The following is a 14,650-nucleotide window of genomic DNA, read 5'->3' on the forward strand; positions in this document are numbered from 1 at the left end:
TTTCCCAAGTGCCAGATCACAGTTTGAGCACCTCCACCCTGTTGGAACTGCAAGCTGATCCGCGAGTAAAGCGTCTATATGACACCCACTTCAAAAACAATCCCGATCACATCAGTTACCCGTCTGTGAGAAATGTGATTGCATCCAACATACTCAACTATGATTCCACTACCGATCAAGTTCGCGATTCCGTTGCAGATGTCAGGAAGAAGAGAAAGGCACCTTTAACATCAGTGCCTTTCAATCTATTACAAGACCACGAATTTGACCGATGGATCCTACAAATCCTGGACAGTTTCCTCCGACATACAAATATACCGGCAACCTTTTTGAAGAGCAACTACTTCACAAGCCGATCACAACTGCTGCAACTCTACGATGAAGATCGACTGAGGTTCAGGAGTCGGGTGGAAGCGGCTGCGGATGCCCTGAAGACGCAGACGATGAACGACTACACTACTCTGGTCAACGAGACGAATCGCATCTACATGTCCAGGTACCCATTTGCAACCATAGCGGGTGCGGTGGGAATCCACAAACATGTCGATGGATTCCTTCGATCAGAACGAAAGATTCATGAACTAGCCACCCTAGTGCTAGCTGTACCAGGATCGCAGCTCAAGTTTCAAGATCTCAACGATATGACTTCTACGTATGGTAGAACAACTGAAGCAAAATTGATCCATCCCGAGCATTTCATGATCAGAGCACAAAAGGTGATGGTGGACGATGCATCATTCATTCAAGAGGTTCTGAAGGATAAAAGCAGGATCACTCGTATCATCAAGGATATCCTGAGTGGACGTTCAATGTGATCACGTGCGCGAAAATTTTCAGGCTATGATCAAGAATGGACTACCCTCTCAGCAGTGCCGACATCAAAGGAAGATTGAATGGTGTTGGAGGGTTCGTGGGGTGTACAAGTTACGACCTCTTACCACCCTTGAACAATGGAGACTTTTGTATCGTCAACACCGACAACGTTCTACCGGTGTACGATGCACCGGAAGGTGGACATCATTGGTTGACCGTGTGTCGCGAGCAAAACGTGATCCTGGTTTTTGACAGTTTCGGACGCAGTCTATACACTATGGAGCAAGATTACACTGAACCTGCACTGTGCGATTTCTTTAAAGAAGCCTATGCAGACTGTAAGATCATCACCAACACCCAAGCCGTTCAAGACAGAAGCACAGCAGTATGTGGATGGTATGCCATATTGATGGGAAAGCTATTTTCCAAATATGGTCTGGATGAAGCACTTCGAACTTTCCGAAGAGTCTTCGATGAGGATGAAAAGCTGGAAAACGATCAACTGGTTCTCAGTTTAGGTGTCTTGCGAGGTGGTGGAGCCTTGTGGGATACGAAAGTGCAAAAAGCACTTCATGATGGAAGACAGAAGAAGAAGTCGCAGTCCACACCATTCCACACGCAACTGGCTAACGAATTGCACAAACCCAGACGAGTGCATTTCAAAAGACGCAAGGTGAAGAGCAGGTCTGTGGATCACATCTGGAGTGCCGATCTAGTGGATATGCAACGGTTTGCCCGAAGCAACAAGAACTACAAATTCCTGCTGACCGTCATCGATCTGTACAGTCGCTATGCCTGGGCAGTACCCCTGAAAACCAAAACTGGCTCTGCTGTCAGGGATGCATTCGACATGATCCTGAAAACATCGAACAGGGTACCACAAAAACTATGGGTAGACGAAGGCAAGGAGTTCTACAATGCAACAATGAAGCAATGGGTCAAGGATCACAACATCATCATGTACAGCACCCACAACGAAGGAAAAGCCGTGGTGGTGGAACGCTTCAATAGAACACTGAAAGGCAGAATGTGGCGCCATTTCACGGAGAAAGCTACGACACAGTATCTTGACGTCCTTCCTCAGCTTATGGTCAAGTACAACAGCTCGAAACATCGCAGTATCGGCATGAGTCCCACGAAAGCTTCTCTTGATGGAAAACCAAAAGATGCAGACGTACACTCGAAGCAATCACCAGCAAAATTCAAAGTGGGTGATGATGTGCGTTTGGCTGTAGCTAAACGTCATTTCGAGAAAGGGTACACGCCCAACTGGACAGAGGAAGTGTTCGTGGTAAACGATGTCCTACCCACTGTACCCCACACCTATCGTGTTCAAGACCTGATGGGAGAAGTCATTCAAGGACAGTTCTATGGAGCTGAGCTACAACATGCCAGACACACAGGATTGAGATTCGATAAGGTGTTGAAATACAACAAGAACAGTCGGCTCGTCAAATGGAGGGGTTATCAAGACGAAAAATTCCATACCTGGTTAACAAAGAAGGATGTGAATGATCTCAAAAAGTATTAGCATTTCATATGTACAATGTAGCTCATGCTTTGGATTAACGTGAATATTATGAATCGCATAGTATTTACAATGTATTTCATGAGAAGATATGACATATGCTCTAGTATGTGTGGAAATCCCTCAGTGCTTTGGAATATCCTTGTGTCCGAATGCCAGGGTGTTGATACCATCCTCCAGAATGTAACGCTTACTGTCGAATCCACTGAGGGCAATCTTGCGTAGCTCCTCTCCGTGAATGCAATGTCGTCGACTTCGAAGAACATTCATTGTTCTCTTCAGCTGAGACTCCTCGACGAGACATGTTCGATAATCATCGACGGTTATGGTGTTTTTCAACACGCTTCTCTGCACACCTTTGGCACGCTTGCCATTGTCGTCGTTGTCTTCACAGCGGTATGCGTACATCTTGCTCCGCAAACCAATGAACTCCTTGATGGGTTTGCCACCTAGTTCGTCCTTGAACTTCCCTACCACCTTCTTGTTGACCGTGCTGTACAGGTGGTGGGATGGTGAATAGTTGGATGTGTCATAGGCTGTTATGTTGTTTGACATATCGGTGTACAGATCATCCGTTTGAATATGTACGATCAGACTATCAGTATCAGTGTAGAGCAAACGTACATTTTGTCCATAGCGGGGTAGGAGAACTTCATAGTAAAAGGAATACATCAAGTGCTTCGACAGATCGAGGATGGCTGTACCCACATAAATGGGTTTATTGAGAGTCACCTTTGTCCTGGCAAACTCGATTGCTATCAGATCGTTCTCAAAGGCTACACTGCGGATGTACGAAGGTTTGTTGATGCTTTTCTGGAGACGTGGTTTTTCATCCTGTTCACGAATGAGCTTGATGTTTACTCTGTTTCGAACGTTTTCCATGGTCTTGCCATATACAGCATTGTTCATCAACTACGATAAACAGGCATACAAAGAAAAGACAAGAAAAACAACAATAAGAAAACTGTTATCTTCAGGTCATTCACACTTCCAGTACATACTAGATCCCACACTATCGCTAAATACACACACACACACACACATGATGTGGAGTACCCACCTTATAGAAGTCTTTCTCGAAATCAGAAGTTGATAGCTTTCTCAGGTCAGTATTAGTGTCGATGTATGGCTTCATCCATGGGTGTTGTGTGAAGGAGAGCACACGATGCACATCTGTAATCTCCACACCCAAGGACACATACTGCTGCAAGTTTCTGTAGTGCAGAACATAGTGCTCTTTCGGTAGTAGATTTGGCACCAGTTTCTTCGCTTCCAAACCGCTCACCTACAAGAGTACAGTATAGATATACACAAACCTTAGAAGATTAATACAAGCATATCCACCAGATAGACCATGACTTACCATTAGTTTCTCTGCCATGTGGGTCTGATATGGAGAAAGCATATCTCGTGTCACCTTCATCTGCTCAGGAGCCAACGGATAATCATTCATCATGTCATGCACACCATCTGGAATCCTTAAATCGCACTCCACCATGTATCCCGTCGAAGAGTCCATTGGATGATCGAGTACCGTCTCCAGAAGATCATCCGTCACTGCTTCAAAGCAGAAGTCCGACACGGGCAAGGGTTGAGACATGGCCCATCCATATAGATTGTTCGCATCTAAATATTGGATGAAGCTTGACGGCTCGTCTGGATTGTATTCCGATAGATATCTGTTGTTGGCGGTGGCGTGTCTAGCGGACACCATGCTTATGCCACCTCTTTTGCCATGCTCAATGAAGTTGAACATGTCAATGTCGGAAATGAGATGAAGGGACACCTTCGTCATTTTCAGCAGCGAATCCCAGGCAAATCCCGGTAAGGTGAGGTAATTAGCGGGATCCAATCCATAGGTTGCGTGAGCAGTTCTTCTGAAGTTTTCGAAAACGTCAGCCAACAGCAGCACATCAGTCTCCAGGTAGAGGTCGTGATAGTCTCCTAGATCTTCACAGTCAAACGCAGTCCATACTGTTTGTGCATAGGCATAGTCTTCATCACTGATACCCTAGGGAATAGAAAATGTACACCAAAAAGAAAAACAAATCAACGAACTTATTTTAGTAGTTCGCCCACACAATCAATTATTTAGTATGAAGCTGCAGGAAGCGTTCAAACACATTTTGGCTTATTTTAGTACTTCGAAGTAAGATGGTGAAAAAAGAAAGAGAGAAAGATCTACTATATCTGTCACACTACTCACCGTGTTCGTTAGCGTTGAGTGGAATGCATCCTTGGGTGGTAGACGCGTTTCTTCGAATTGGTCGTACGACCCCATATATTCACACGGGTAGACACCCTTTCGTGTCAACAGTTTGCGTTCATCCTCGTCTGGAAATCGTGCGGATAGAAGGGCGAATGCATCTGGTGGTGTAGCCGAAACCAACCGGTCTAGGGAGGTGTTCAAGAATGCCAGGCTGTCGATGAACTGGAACTGTCTCCATCCGAATGTGACATATTTTTCACTGTTGATGGGAATCACGTTGATAGCACCGAGACGCTGTCTGAGAAGAAGAAAGAAAAAGAGGAGACACAGTTTTAAGGTGCAGCTGTAAAGATGAATATCAATCATATAAACGTGAATATGAGTACCAACATAGTAATGATCTTCCTTCTTAGAAAAACATCATGATCCACGCACACACACACACACACACACACCACGCGTATGTAACGTACCCGTTCTTGTCCTTTCTTGTTCACATACGTAATCTCATCAATGGACGTTCTCCCAATGGCAGATATGATGTGATGAGAATCGTATCCCTTCAAGTTATGAAAGATCACAGGAATCTTAATCTTTAATGGCTCAATCCGCATGTTCAGGTTACAATGGTTGTGTGCTGCACCACGATAAGCACCGGTGATGTGACAGTGGTCACGTACACGATCGCTACCCAACGCTTCACCACAGATCCAACAGGAGACTACCGTTTCAAATTCACGTTGCTGACTTTCTGAAATGATCATTTGACCAGCATTACATGCTAGAAGCTCATCACGGATAGTCTCCTCCTCTTGCTCAAGTGACAGCAGAAAACAGAACATAGAATCTTCTCCACGGTAGAAGAAACGGTTCGTGACGACGCCATCAGATCGTACTACAATGTACGAACAGGAACAGGCTACATGCTTGTTCTTTTGGAATGTCGAATGACCGATTTTATTGTCAGCGGACAGAGGTTCTATGAAAGCCTCACAATCGGCATAGATCACCTGCATTTGAGAGAGAGAGAGAGAGAGAGAGAGAGCAAGAGAGAGAAGTAGGAATAGCAGCAGGGACAACACCGAGTAAAACAGCAGAAAAGACAGATAGAGAATTAGGAATAGCTGCAGAGACAACACCGAGTAAAACAGCAGAAAGGTGAACACTCAGAGTCAAGAAACATGTGCAGTAAAGAAAGAAAAAAAAAAAACAGACCACAGTGTGTTCACCTTGATTAAGTGTTCTACTTACAAATGGGGCTTGAAGCTGCTTGTTCACATTCCTGAACATCACTCTATCGCCAGCCTTTGGCATCTCCACCGTAGCTTCAGGATGTTCACTGCAGTACATCATATGATTATTCAATGCCTTCTCCGTGACGTGTGTTGAGAGACATCTGAAGCAGACAAAATGTGCTCGACGTGCTCCAGTAGCAACAAGACGACTGAATGACTTTATCCACACCCAGTGCTGCACCTCCACGTCATTGCGTTCGTCTTGGATGAGCAATACATTGATGGCGGTCTGCGGTTGCTGAGAAATTCTTAACGGATATATGACTTTCTCTTCATATCCGAAGACGTTGATGTAAAGACCGTCGTTCAGTCTTTCGATGACTGGTATGTCTTCCAGTTTTGCTGGAAACTCGATGCCGCTCACATCCACAGTATCCGCATGTTCTACGTACGACGATTGACGACATGGATGAGACTTGTCTGCCGAAAATTTAGCAGCCAGTATTGACCATCTAAAGTACGGATGACATAAGACATGGACAGGCGGCATACAGTTCAATCCATACACCGTATCACCACACTGAAACCCCACTGCTATACTTACAGTAAACACTTGTTGTCAGTGTTCTGCACGTTAACAATGGCCTTCTTCGACTTCAACTCCGGTGGCAAGGGGATGTACGAACTTCCTCCAAGTACACAGTAGCGTGACATTTCGATGTGTAAACAGGAAATCCGTTCAACTACCCAACCTGATCCATGACGAACGAAATCATCAAGACGAGCGTTGATCTGAGCTATCATCCTACTGAGAAGGTCCCTCAGCTCCATGGTGTTGAGCACCAGCGTTGTACTCGATCGGAAGAAGAATGTGTTGGAAACCATTTGTCCTGTAGCAGGATTCAGCTTCTGCATCACCACCTGAACTACCAAAGAACACTTGTACTGGCCCCATTGCTCAATATTCTCTTCAAGAAGCAGCTCCAGCGACGGTAGAACATGAGAGAAAAACTTTAGTACATCTGCAAACTCTTGATCAGGACAATAACTAAAGAATTGCAACAGATCAGATGATCTCACTACATCAAAAGACTGACGAGGTTTCTTCCGAAGGGGTTCCATCCTGAGCAGGGGTGGTGGCGGACAACCACACAATGGCTTGACAAGGTACCGAGGATCTATTTTTATAGGGTTTTCGTAATAGTTGAATTCGGAATAACTGGTTGTTTTTCAATTAACCAATCCACTCATCTCCCGCTGGAAACAATTAACCACTTACCGCACTTCCCGCTGAAAACATGTGACCAATTAGCGCACTTCCCGCTGAAATCACGTTCATCCTTTTATCGCGCATTGACCCATGTTCCACACTTCACAGTGAAATCAGTGCTGCAATGATGTACTGTGACGTCAATGCATGGATGCATGATCTGTGCATCTGAGGTCAAGATGAATCCGGTATTCCAGCAGCTAAAAGTTCGAGAAAGAATTGTTGTATGTCGAAAAGAATTATACGAGAGGAAAGCTAGAAAAATTCTACACCTCATGGACCTTTCGATTACGGACATAGATGGAAAACTAATTGACTTATGTCAATGGAAAGATTCCAAACCCGAACCAAAAAAGACACGGCATGGCGCGAGCAACGTTTTGGTTTTTGGCGCGCACCGTGTTCACCGTGTTCTCCAAGGTCGTCACCTTCCCGGAGGCGGGACCCGGCGGGACGGGACTTGGCGGGACCTATAAAACCTGATATAATTTCATTTTTGGTTCACAATTCATTTTTGAGTCCATTGGATGATCGAGTACCGTCTCCAGAATTTCTCTCTCTATCAGATCAAAGATGTCGGCCTGGTCAACCTCCGAACCATATGTAGAGAAGTTCTATTTATTTTCTTGTAGTAATAAAGATGAATTAACCGGAAAATGATCCGAAAAATTGAAATTACAAGTCAAAATACTGCAAAACTATGAGTTCTGATTAATATAAAATTGGAAAAAGTGAGATAACATTGACATTTGAAATAGTAATATTTTAGACATCGGAATGCAATATTATGATGTAGGGCAGGACATATTACCCACCCCTAAAAATCAAAATTAATGATACATGCAGAATTCCAAATCATGACACCATATTACCTTATTGTTTAGGGTAGAGCATAACACCCCAATACATATTTTCAATAATACCCCCTTTTTTTGAGGTAGGGGCACCCCCTGGCACATATTTTTATCCGCAAAAAAACCGGGCCAAAAATAATTTTCACCGCAAAAATGGGGTACTATTAGTACCCCATTTTTCAATAATACCCCATTTTTTGGGACCCGGGCGCCCCCTGGCCCAGAACCCGCTCGTTACTTCCTACTCATGACTTCTATTATTATTACAGGGTGCGACAGAGCTCTCGGCCATTGAAGAAAATGTTGAGTCACCTCCACCACCACACTGCGCTCTTTAGCCGACTAAACCCTCCTGCACACAACCATCACCATTGCGAGGACACTTCCGTAGACGATATTGATAAACTCCTTCAGACAGCTGTTTCGCTAATACATAGCTCATCAGTGAAGGAAGATATTGAATGATTAAAAATATAGACCAAACTGCTATTATATAGGGGGTTTCCACATACAAAACTGGCATAGCTGAGGTGATAACGCGGGAAAAGGAAAGTGTGAAGTACTGTTGACGCGCATTGGACATGCATGCAGCGTCGGATATTCGGCGCGGAAAATCAATCACTATTCAATGCAGAAATAACGTGCCAGAATCAGAGTACTATGTAGCTAGTAGTGAGAGTCTGTGTACTAGTATTGCAGTTGTCCGAGCGCCATGAAGGCCTGCGAACGCACCTCACGACCCGCCGACGTCGACAGCCACAGCAGCCCCTGGGGCATGACACTGTACTGCTCGCCCGTCGCGCCAAGACGCTTGGCAGTCACTAGGCTTCATGCCACCGATGTTGTCCGCAAGCTACCTTGTTATCTACCCATCACCCACTGCCGCTGACACGCTGGGAGGCCCCGCGGCATTCGCCCAGTATATCGTCGTCAGAGCTGTGTCGACGGTACAATAACGCTGGTAGAAACAAACAGTTGGTCGTATGGTATTGCGTCCTCCGGATTGTCCCTTGACTCGTCTTGTCCCTCTTCTTGCTCTGACGCTAATGACTTCTATTACAAGCAAAATGTAGAGCTACTGTTGACCGCTATTCACTGCTGTATTTATTTTATTACTTTGCATGGCCATGTTGAGGCAGTCTTCGCATCAATTTCCTTTACACAATGCGTGTACTACAATGTATTCAAAACTAGGGCTGAAACAATTATACCGATTACTCGCATATCGATCGTTAAGAGTGTAATCGATAATCGTTAGTGTTCAAAATGAGTGCTAACGATTTTTCATGCATGCATATCAGTGATAGCATTCTAGCCCTTGCAATTCATCCGATAGTGAATACGAGTGCAATCATGTACTTTCAAGAGCAATACAATTGATGTATGGCTTTGAAAGAGATTGGAAGAGAAGACTTTGTCTTATTGGTGCATTTCCTGGAGAGGTTGGAGATAAGAGCAGTTGCCAGATGGTGATGGCAAGATTCAGATATCAACAGTGCGGTGCCACAAATTTCGAACATAGCAAAGGTATCATGGAAGTTCTTCCTAAACTGGTGTTCGAGGTACATGGGTAGAGCCAACAAGAATCGATAAAACCAATAAATCGATCGTTAATGATATTGGTTGATCGTTAGGAGTTATTGAATTATCGTTTCAGCCCTATTCAAAACCAACGTCTGTGCCACGCACACATACGCAAACGTTTTAGGGATGAAACGAGTATATCGAATACTCGAGCGCTTGCTCGAAAATTCGAAAGGAGTGAGGACTCGCTTCGCGAAATACTCAAAGTATCTTATGCACAGTGTACTGTATGCTTGTACATCAAGCACGTCTGTTACTCTGACCAGTACTGATAACCCATGCAAGTGTGAAAGTATTACTTGTCCCTACTTACCAACAAAAGACAGTAGTTCAGACTATTTCCTGCACTAGGCTGCATGCAAGACTACATGTGTATCAGGTGTAATACGTTCAGTGTTACGAGAGTGTGTGCAGTACATTGTTTTATGTTGTCAGTAAAATACTCGTACTCGCTCGAATACTCGCTCGTTTTTTCAAAGAGTACTCAAGTCCTCAATTTTGGCACTCGTTTCACCCCTAGGCCAAACATGCATACACTGAATGCCTGTGCTCTGTGCACTCTGTGCTTGTGCAGGTCAAACCGACTGCCAGGTCCTGTCACCACCGGCACTGGGCTCAATGACCGTGAACGGCTTGATGTTCAGCAACACGACCACGTTTGTGTGCACATCTCCCTATGCCCTTATGGGCTCGGCCGTGCGTACTTGTGAAATCAACGGCCAGTGGAGCGGTGTGCAGCCAGCTTGCGTCCGTAAGTACATGTACCTATGCTCGACTGGCTTGTATTATGCATTCCCGTTCATCACACCGCTCATACTGTCAAATGCTGCCTCTTCTCATTCACAATGGCATGGGTCACAGTAGATAGGCCTGGTGCAGGTATTGCCAGTTCCTTGCTTGCTGCAGTACAGTATGACATATTAACTTAGCTGGTAAGCAGTGCATGTGTGCATGGCAAGTGTTAATTTTGTCCATTGCTTCCCAACCCATGTGTAGTGACGACTGCTGCTCTGAGTGCGGCCAGTGACGAGCTAGTCAAGGACTCCGTCTCAGAACGCATGACACAAACGTGTAAGCCTAATATTGCTGCATAATTGAGAGCAATTTCTCCTACTGCTGACTGCTGAAAATGTTGTGTCCTTCACAACTAGTCTCTTTGTTCTAAGAAGTCTGCCTCTTTCATCGATTCGTGTTTACCTAGCTGCGTTACGCTATTAGTAGCCTATTACCTGTTGTGCAATGGGGCTGGCCTAAAAGCTGCTCGCTCAACAGTTGTGTTGAATGGCATAGAGGGAGAGACGGCAAGCCGCCTTGGCATATTTGCGGATAGAGCTTTTATTAGAAAGGAAAAGGACATATGGATACGAGTTGAGAGTAACTGTCCACCACTGTAACTAGCTACTACAGTAAAAAAAATGCAACAACTAGGCACAAAACTGACAGAGTGCTGAGACATTCGACGACCTGACTCCTAGCTTCAACACATCTCCGTAGCGCTAACCAACAGCCTTCCAACTTGGAAGGTTCAAGGTTAAAAGGAGAGACCAAAGAGGGGAAGGTAAGCGCAACGAAAATGAGCACAAGCTAGTAGTTGAAGCTACAGTCCCACAAGAACAAGAAATGTTGATTGTTACTGGACGATGATGAAACCAGTATTACCTTTCCCTCTTTGGTCTCTCGTTAACACTACGGAGATGTGTTGAAGCCAGGAGTCGGGTCGTCAAATGTTTTAGTGCCTGGTTGTTGCACTTTCTGACTGTATTTAGTATATAGTGACAGTTACTCTACACTCATATCCATACGTCCTTTTCCTTTCTACATTAATTTTATTATTGCCATATTGGCTCAACATCCGAGTTTCAAAGAGCTTTTAGTGGACGACTTAATCCATTTTCGGCAATACTTACAACGATCCAATCAGTCATATTGTAGATCAGGCTATGCTGTGGGTAAGTATACTACTGGCCTTGTATGGCTTATTGTTTGCCAGCGAGTATTTAGCATCATCTACTAGTATTCACTCGTTTGACAGCCAAAGAGTATTTGTGTGGGAGGCTGGGAGTCTCGCACCTGACTTGGTCACGTTGCGCCTGAAGGTCACTAAGACGCGGCCATATACGGTGGAGCCGTCGCAGTTCCATCTACTGTCGACGAAACATGCCCGGTATTGGCTATTCCGGTACATGACAGCCCATGCCTGTAGCACCAAGCCTGTGTTCACGTTTGCCAAAGGGATCCACCTTACTCGGCCTTATTTAAATAAGATACTCTGTCACGCTCTCAACTGTTATCAGGTTAGCTCCCGCTCCATGCCCATTGTTGGAGCGACAGTCCTGGAATAAGTGAGGTGGTGATACGGCAAGCAGACGGTGGCAAAGTACGGCTTAAAAGCTCTACATCTGGCAAGTGGCCGGCATACCACCCCAATGGACATCGGAACAGTACACGTAGAGTAGCATCTCTACGTGACAGGGTATGAGCGCAAGTGAGTTCTTATGCTCTACTAATGTGCATTGATTCTGTGACTATAGTTCGTGTACAGATCTCATCACATGTGCCTTAGGTGGGATTTGCTATTGTCACTGTAAAATTCAGCCCTAACAAACAGTGTGATGGATGAATTTGACTCCAGGTATCTGCTTTTGGGAATGCCATGTATGCATGTCTGGCGTGCTGCTGCTTTAATGTTGTGGCAGCAGCATTCTGGTGCGATGGACTGTTCTTGTAACGGTGTACCTACCCATTTGCTGTTGCCGGATGCCGTGTTTTGTCAGTTGTGCCTGTTTGAAGGTGCCAGGCCAGCTTGTGTTGGTGCGTTCCCGTTAAGTTGCCAGGGCACCATATTTGTAACGGCGTTCCCGTTTTGCTGTTGTGGGGCTGTGTTTGTATCGGTGTGTTCCCGTTGAAGTTGACGGGGCACCACGTTAGTGGATTGTGCCTGTTTGAAGTTACCAGGCCAATCCTGTAACGCACACCCGTTTGCTGATAATTGGGGACATGTTTGTCCATTTTGCTCGAGATTCACATGGCTGCGCCAGTTGCCTTGTGCGGATTAGACTGTTATCTGGCACTAGTCTTGATCTGTTTTATTCAGATTCAGATCAGCTATTGTTCCTATACGAGAAAATCTGTGGGTGCACATCCAATTCATTTGCAGATTTGCGTGCTTCTCCTGCAACGGGCGTTTACATGGTACATGGTGTGTGGGCGTATGTGTGGTGTGTTCATGCTGTACAGGCCAGTATTGCCAAGCACTGGGGACCTTTGGCAATCTGAAGAATGTTTTGTCCGAGAATCGATCCTTGGGTCTGTGGCGTTGCAGTTGTGGTGCTCCCGACCCTCTTACGCGATGGCCGCGGAGACTTGGCGAAACGGTTCGAGACATACGGCATCTCAATATCTTCCACCACAATCAGTACCTCAGCACCACCATCGAGTGTAGCGACATCAGCAATAGAAGACGCACATGATATCATTCACCCTTACGGCCTTAGCGAAGACCCGGGAATACCTGAGAAGATGTTAGCCGCAACTTTACTGGAAAAGTCGTCGGTGACAACGGCACTCCATATTTTAGCTGCATGCAGTTAGGTCTCTCAACAAGTGTACCCAAAGTTTTCAAGCTAATACACAAGCAAATTCACTAGGGGCCGAGTATATTTTCCTACACCTCTCCCTGTTTGTTGTTGTTATTTCTGCATTCAAATTGTTTGTGTACCTGTACATTTATTACAGTAGAGCCACGTATCCACGGCTGTTGTTTCCAAGGTCAGGCTGGTCAGTTATACAAACCTTTCAGCAATCTGGCCTTAGGCTTAGTTCCTTGACTTCTTGTACCACCTTCTTAGATGCACATCCCACTGGATAGTGAGCAATACGTGTGTAGCAGAATCTGTATTCCAGAAAAGCAGAGACTTGAGTCTATTGACACTGCGTTTCGTTTTAAAACGTTATTGGCTGTGGTGTTCCTAGAGGTATACTATACACGTACATTCCTGGGTCCCACGTTCTGTGACGCCCGACTGTATTCGTGGTGCCTCAACAACCTTTAATTTTGTGCACTCGGGAAAACCTGCCTGAGGCTGTGAGGCTGCAGAGTGTTGGCTGTGTTTTGCTTTAAAAAACCATCAGGTCTCCCCAGATTTTCTAGTCTGTCCCTGAATTTTGCCACTCTTCGGTTTCAAAACCTAGTGTGGTGGTGGAAAGCCTAGCAGTGTTGTGTGTGCATGTGTGTATTTTGTACAGTGCTGGCCAGAGAAATCCAACCTCGTTAATAAAGTAGCGCCGCGTTCGAGAGCACAGACCGGTCCAGTATGTTTACTACTAGGGCTGCGTAGCGCCCGGTGCAATTTTATTCATAAGGTTGGATTTCTTTGGCCAGCACTGTAGTTAGAAGTAGGTCCTCTAAGGTCCTCTGTTTGTGCGCAATTGTGGTCACAGTGGCAGTAGTGGGTGAGGGGTAGACTCAGTTACTACGAAGATGGTGTATACAGTCATGTAGTTGAATGTTACTTCGGGCTTAGACCCAGAGGTTCTTGCAATGATGACCCTGGGTTTATGTACACGTATCATTCAGCTACCGTTGTCATAATGGCACTAGTTGATAGAACACCTGTATAAGTACAGGCTGTATATCTAGCATTTTCCAAAATAGCACTCCGTACTTCGAGGCTGCAGCCGTTTTGCATGCAACGTTGTATGTGTTGATCGGTTGACAGCATGTGACAAAGCCGAGGACCCACTAGTGTATCAGGAGCACTGTTTTTTAACACAGTGCGTCCCCCGCCTTGTCATGTTAATTTATCAAACAAGGCTTACCTATACCAACATTATGATTCATGTAGGGCTGTGCATGCTTTCAAAATTCTTCCTTGTTGAAGTAGAATACCGTGCTTGTGGGGGCTTTAGTAGTTCCTTTGCCAGATGTTCTATGCGTATCTCAATGACTTATCAGTTTCAGCACTCGGGCAAGGCACATTCGGGCCTGCACATGTAGCCTTGAATTCTGGCTTGGAGGCATTATTTATCTATTTTCATGGCTGCTAGGTTCATCCTTAGTTAAGAGTTATTTCTCCGTGATTCGCTGATGAGTCCACAAAGGACGAAACAGCTAGACAGTACTAGTGCTGTCCCCAGATCGTGTATTCTAAATCCATA

General features: G+C 45.2%; 1 protein-coding gene and 1 long non-coding RNA gene across 2 annotated transcripts in view; one reads left to right on the forward strand and one right to left on the reverse strand.

Moving 5' to 3' along the window:
* Positions 1-11,834, forward strand: part of LOC135822420 (uncharacterized) — a 36,697-nt gene extending 24,863 nt beyond the window's left edge. Inside the window, exons 7-9 of the long non-coding RNA XR_010554488.1 lie at positions 10,068-10,244; positions 10,490-10,564; positions 11,788-11,834. This is a non-coding gene — a long non-coding RNA (uncharacterized LOC135822420). The remainder of the gene's footprint in view (positions 1-10,067; positions 10,245-10,489; positions 10,565-11,787) is intronic.
* On the reverse strand, positions 2,278-7,650 carry LOC135822955 (uncharacterized). The gene is made up of 6 exons (XM_065335795.1): positions 5,802-7,650; positions 4,986-5,560; positions 4,548-4,848; positions 3,705-4,352; positions 3,402-3,626; positions 2,278-3,253 (listed from the first exon to the last, which is right to left on the reverse strand). The coding sequence occupies exons 1-6, from the start codon at positions 6,333-6,335 to the stop codon at positions 2,465-2,467; spliced, it is 3,072 nt and encodes a 1,023-aa protein (XP_065191867.1). The 5' UTR covers positions 6,336-7,650; the 3' UTR covers positions 2,278-2,464.
* Positions 11,835-14,650: the final 2,816 nt, after the last annotated feature.

The sequence above is a fragment of the Sycon ciliatum genome, chromosome 8 (genome assembly GCF_964019385.1).
Source record: "Sycon ciliatum chromosome 8, ocSycCili1.1, whole genome shotgun sequence".
In the NCBI taxonomy this organism is placed as follows: domain Eukaryota; kingdom Metazoa; phylum Porifera; class Calcarea; order Leucosolenida; family Sycettidae; genus Sycon; species Sycon ciliatum.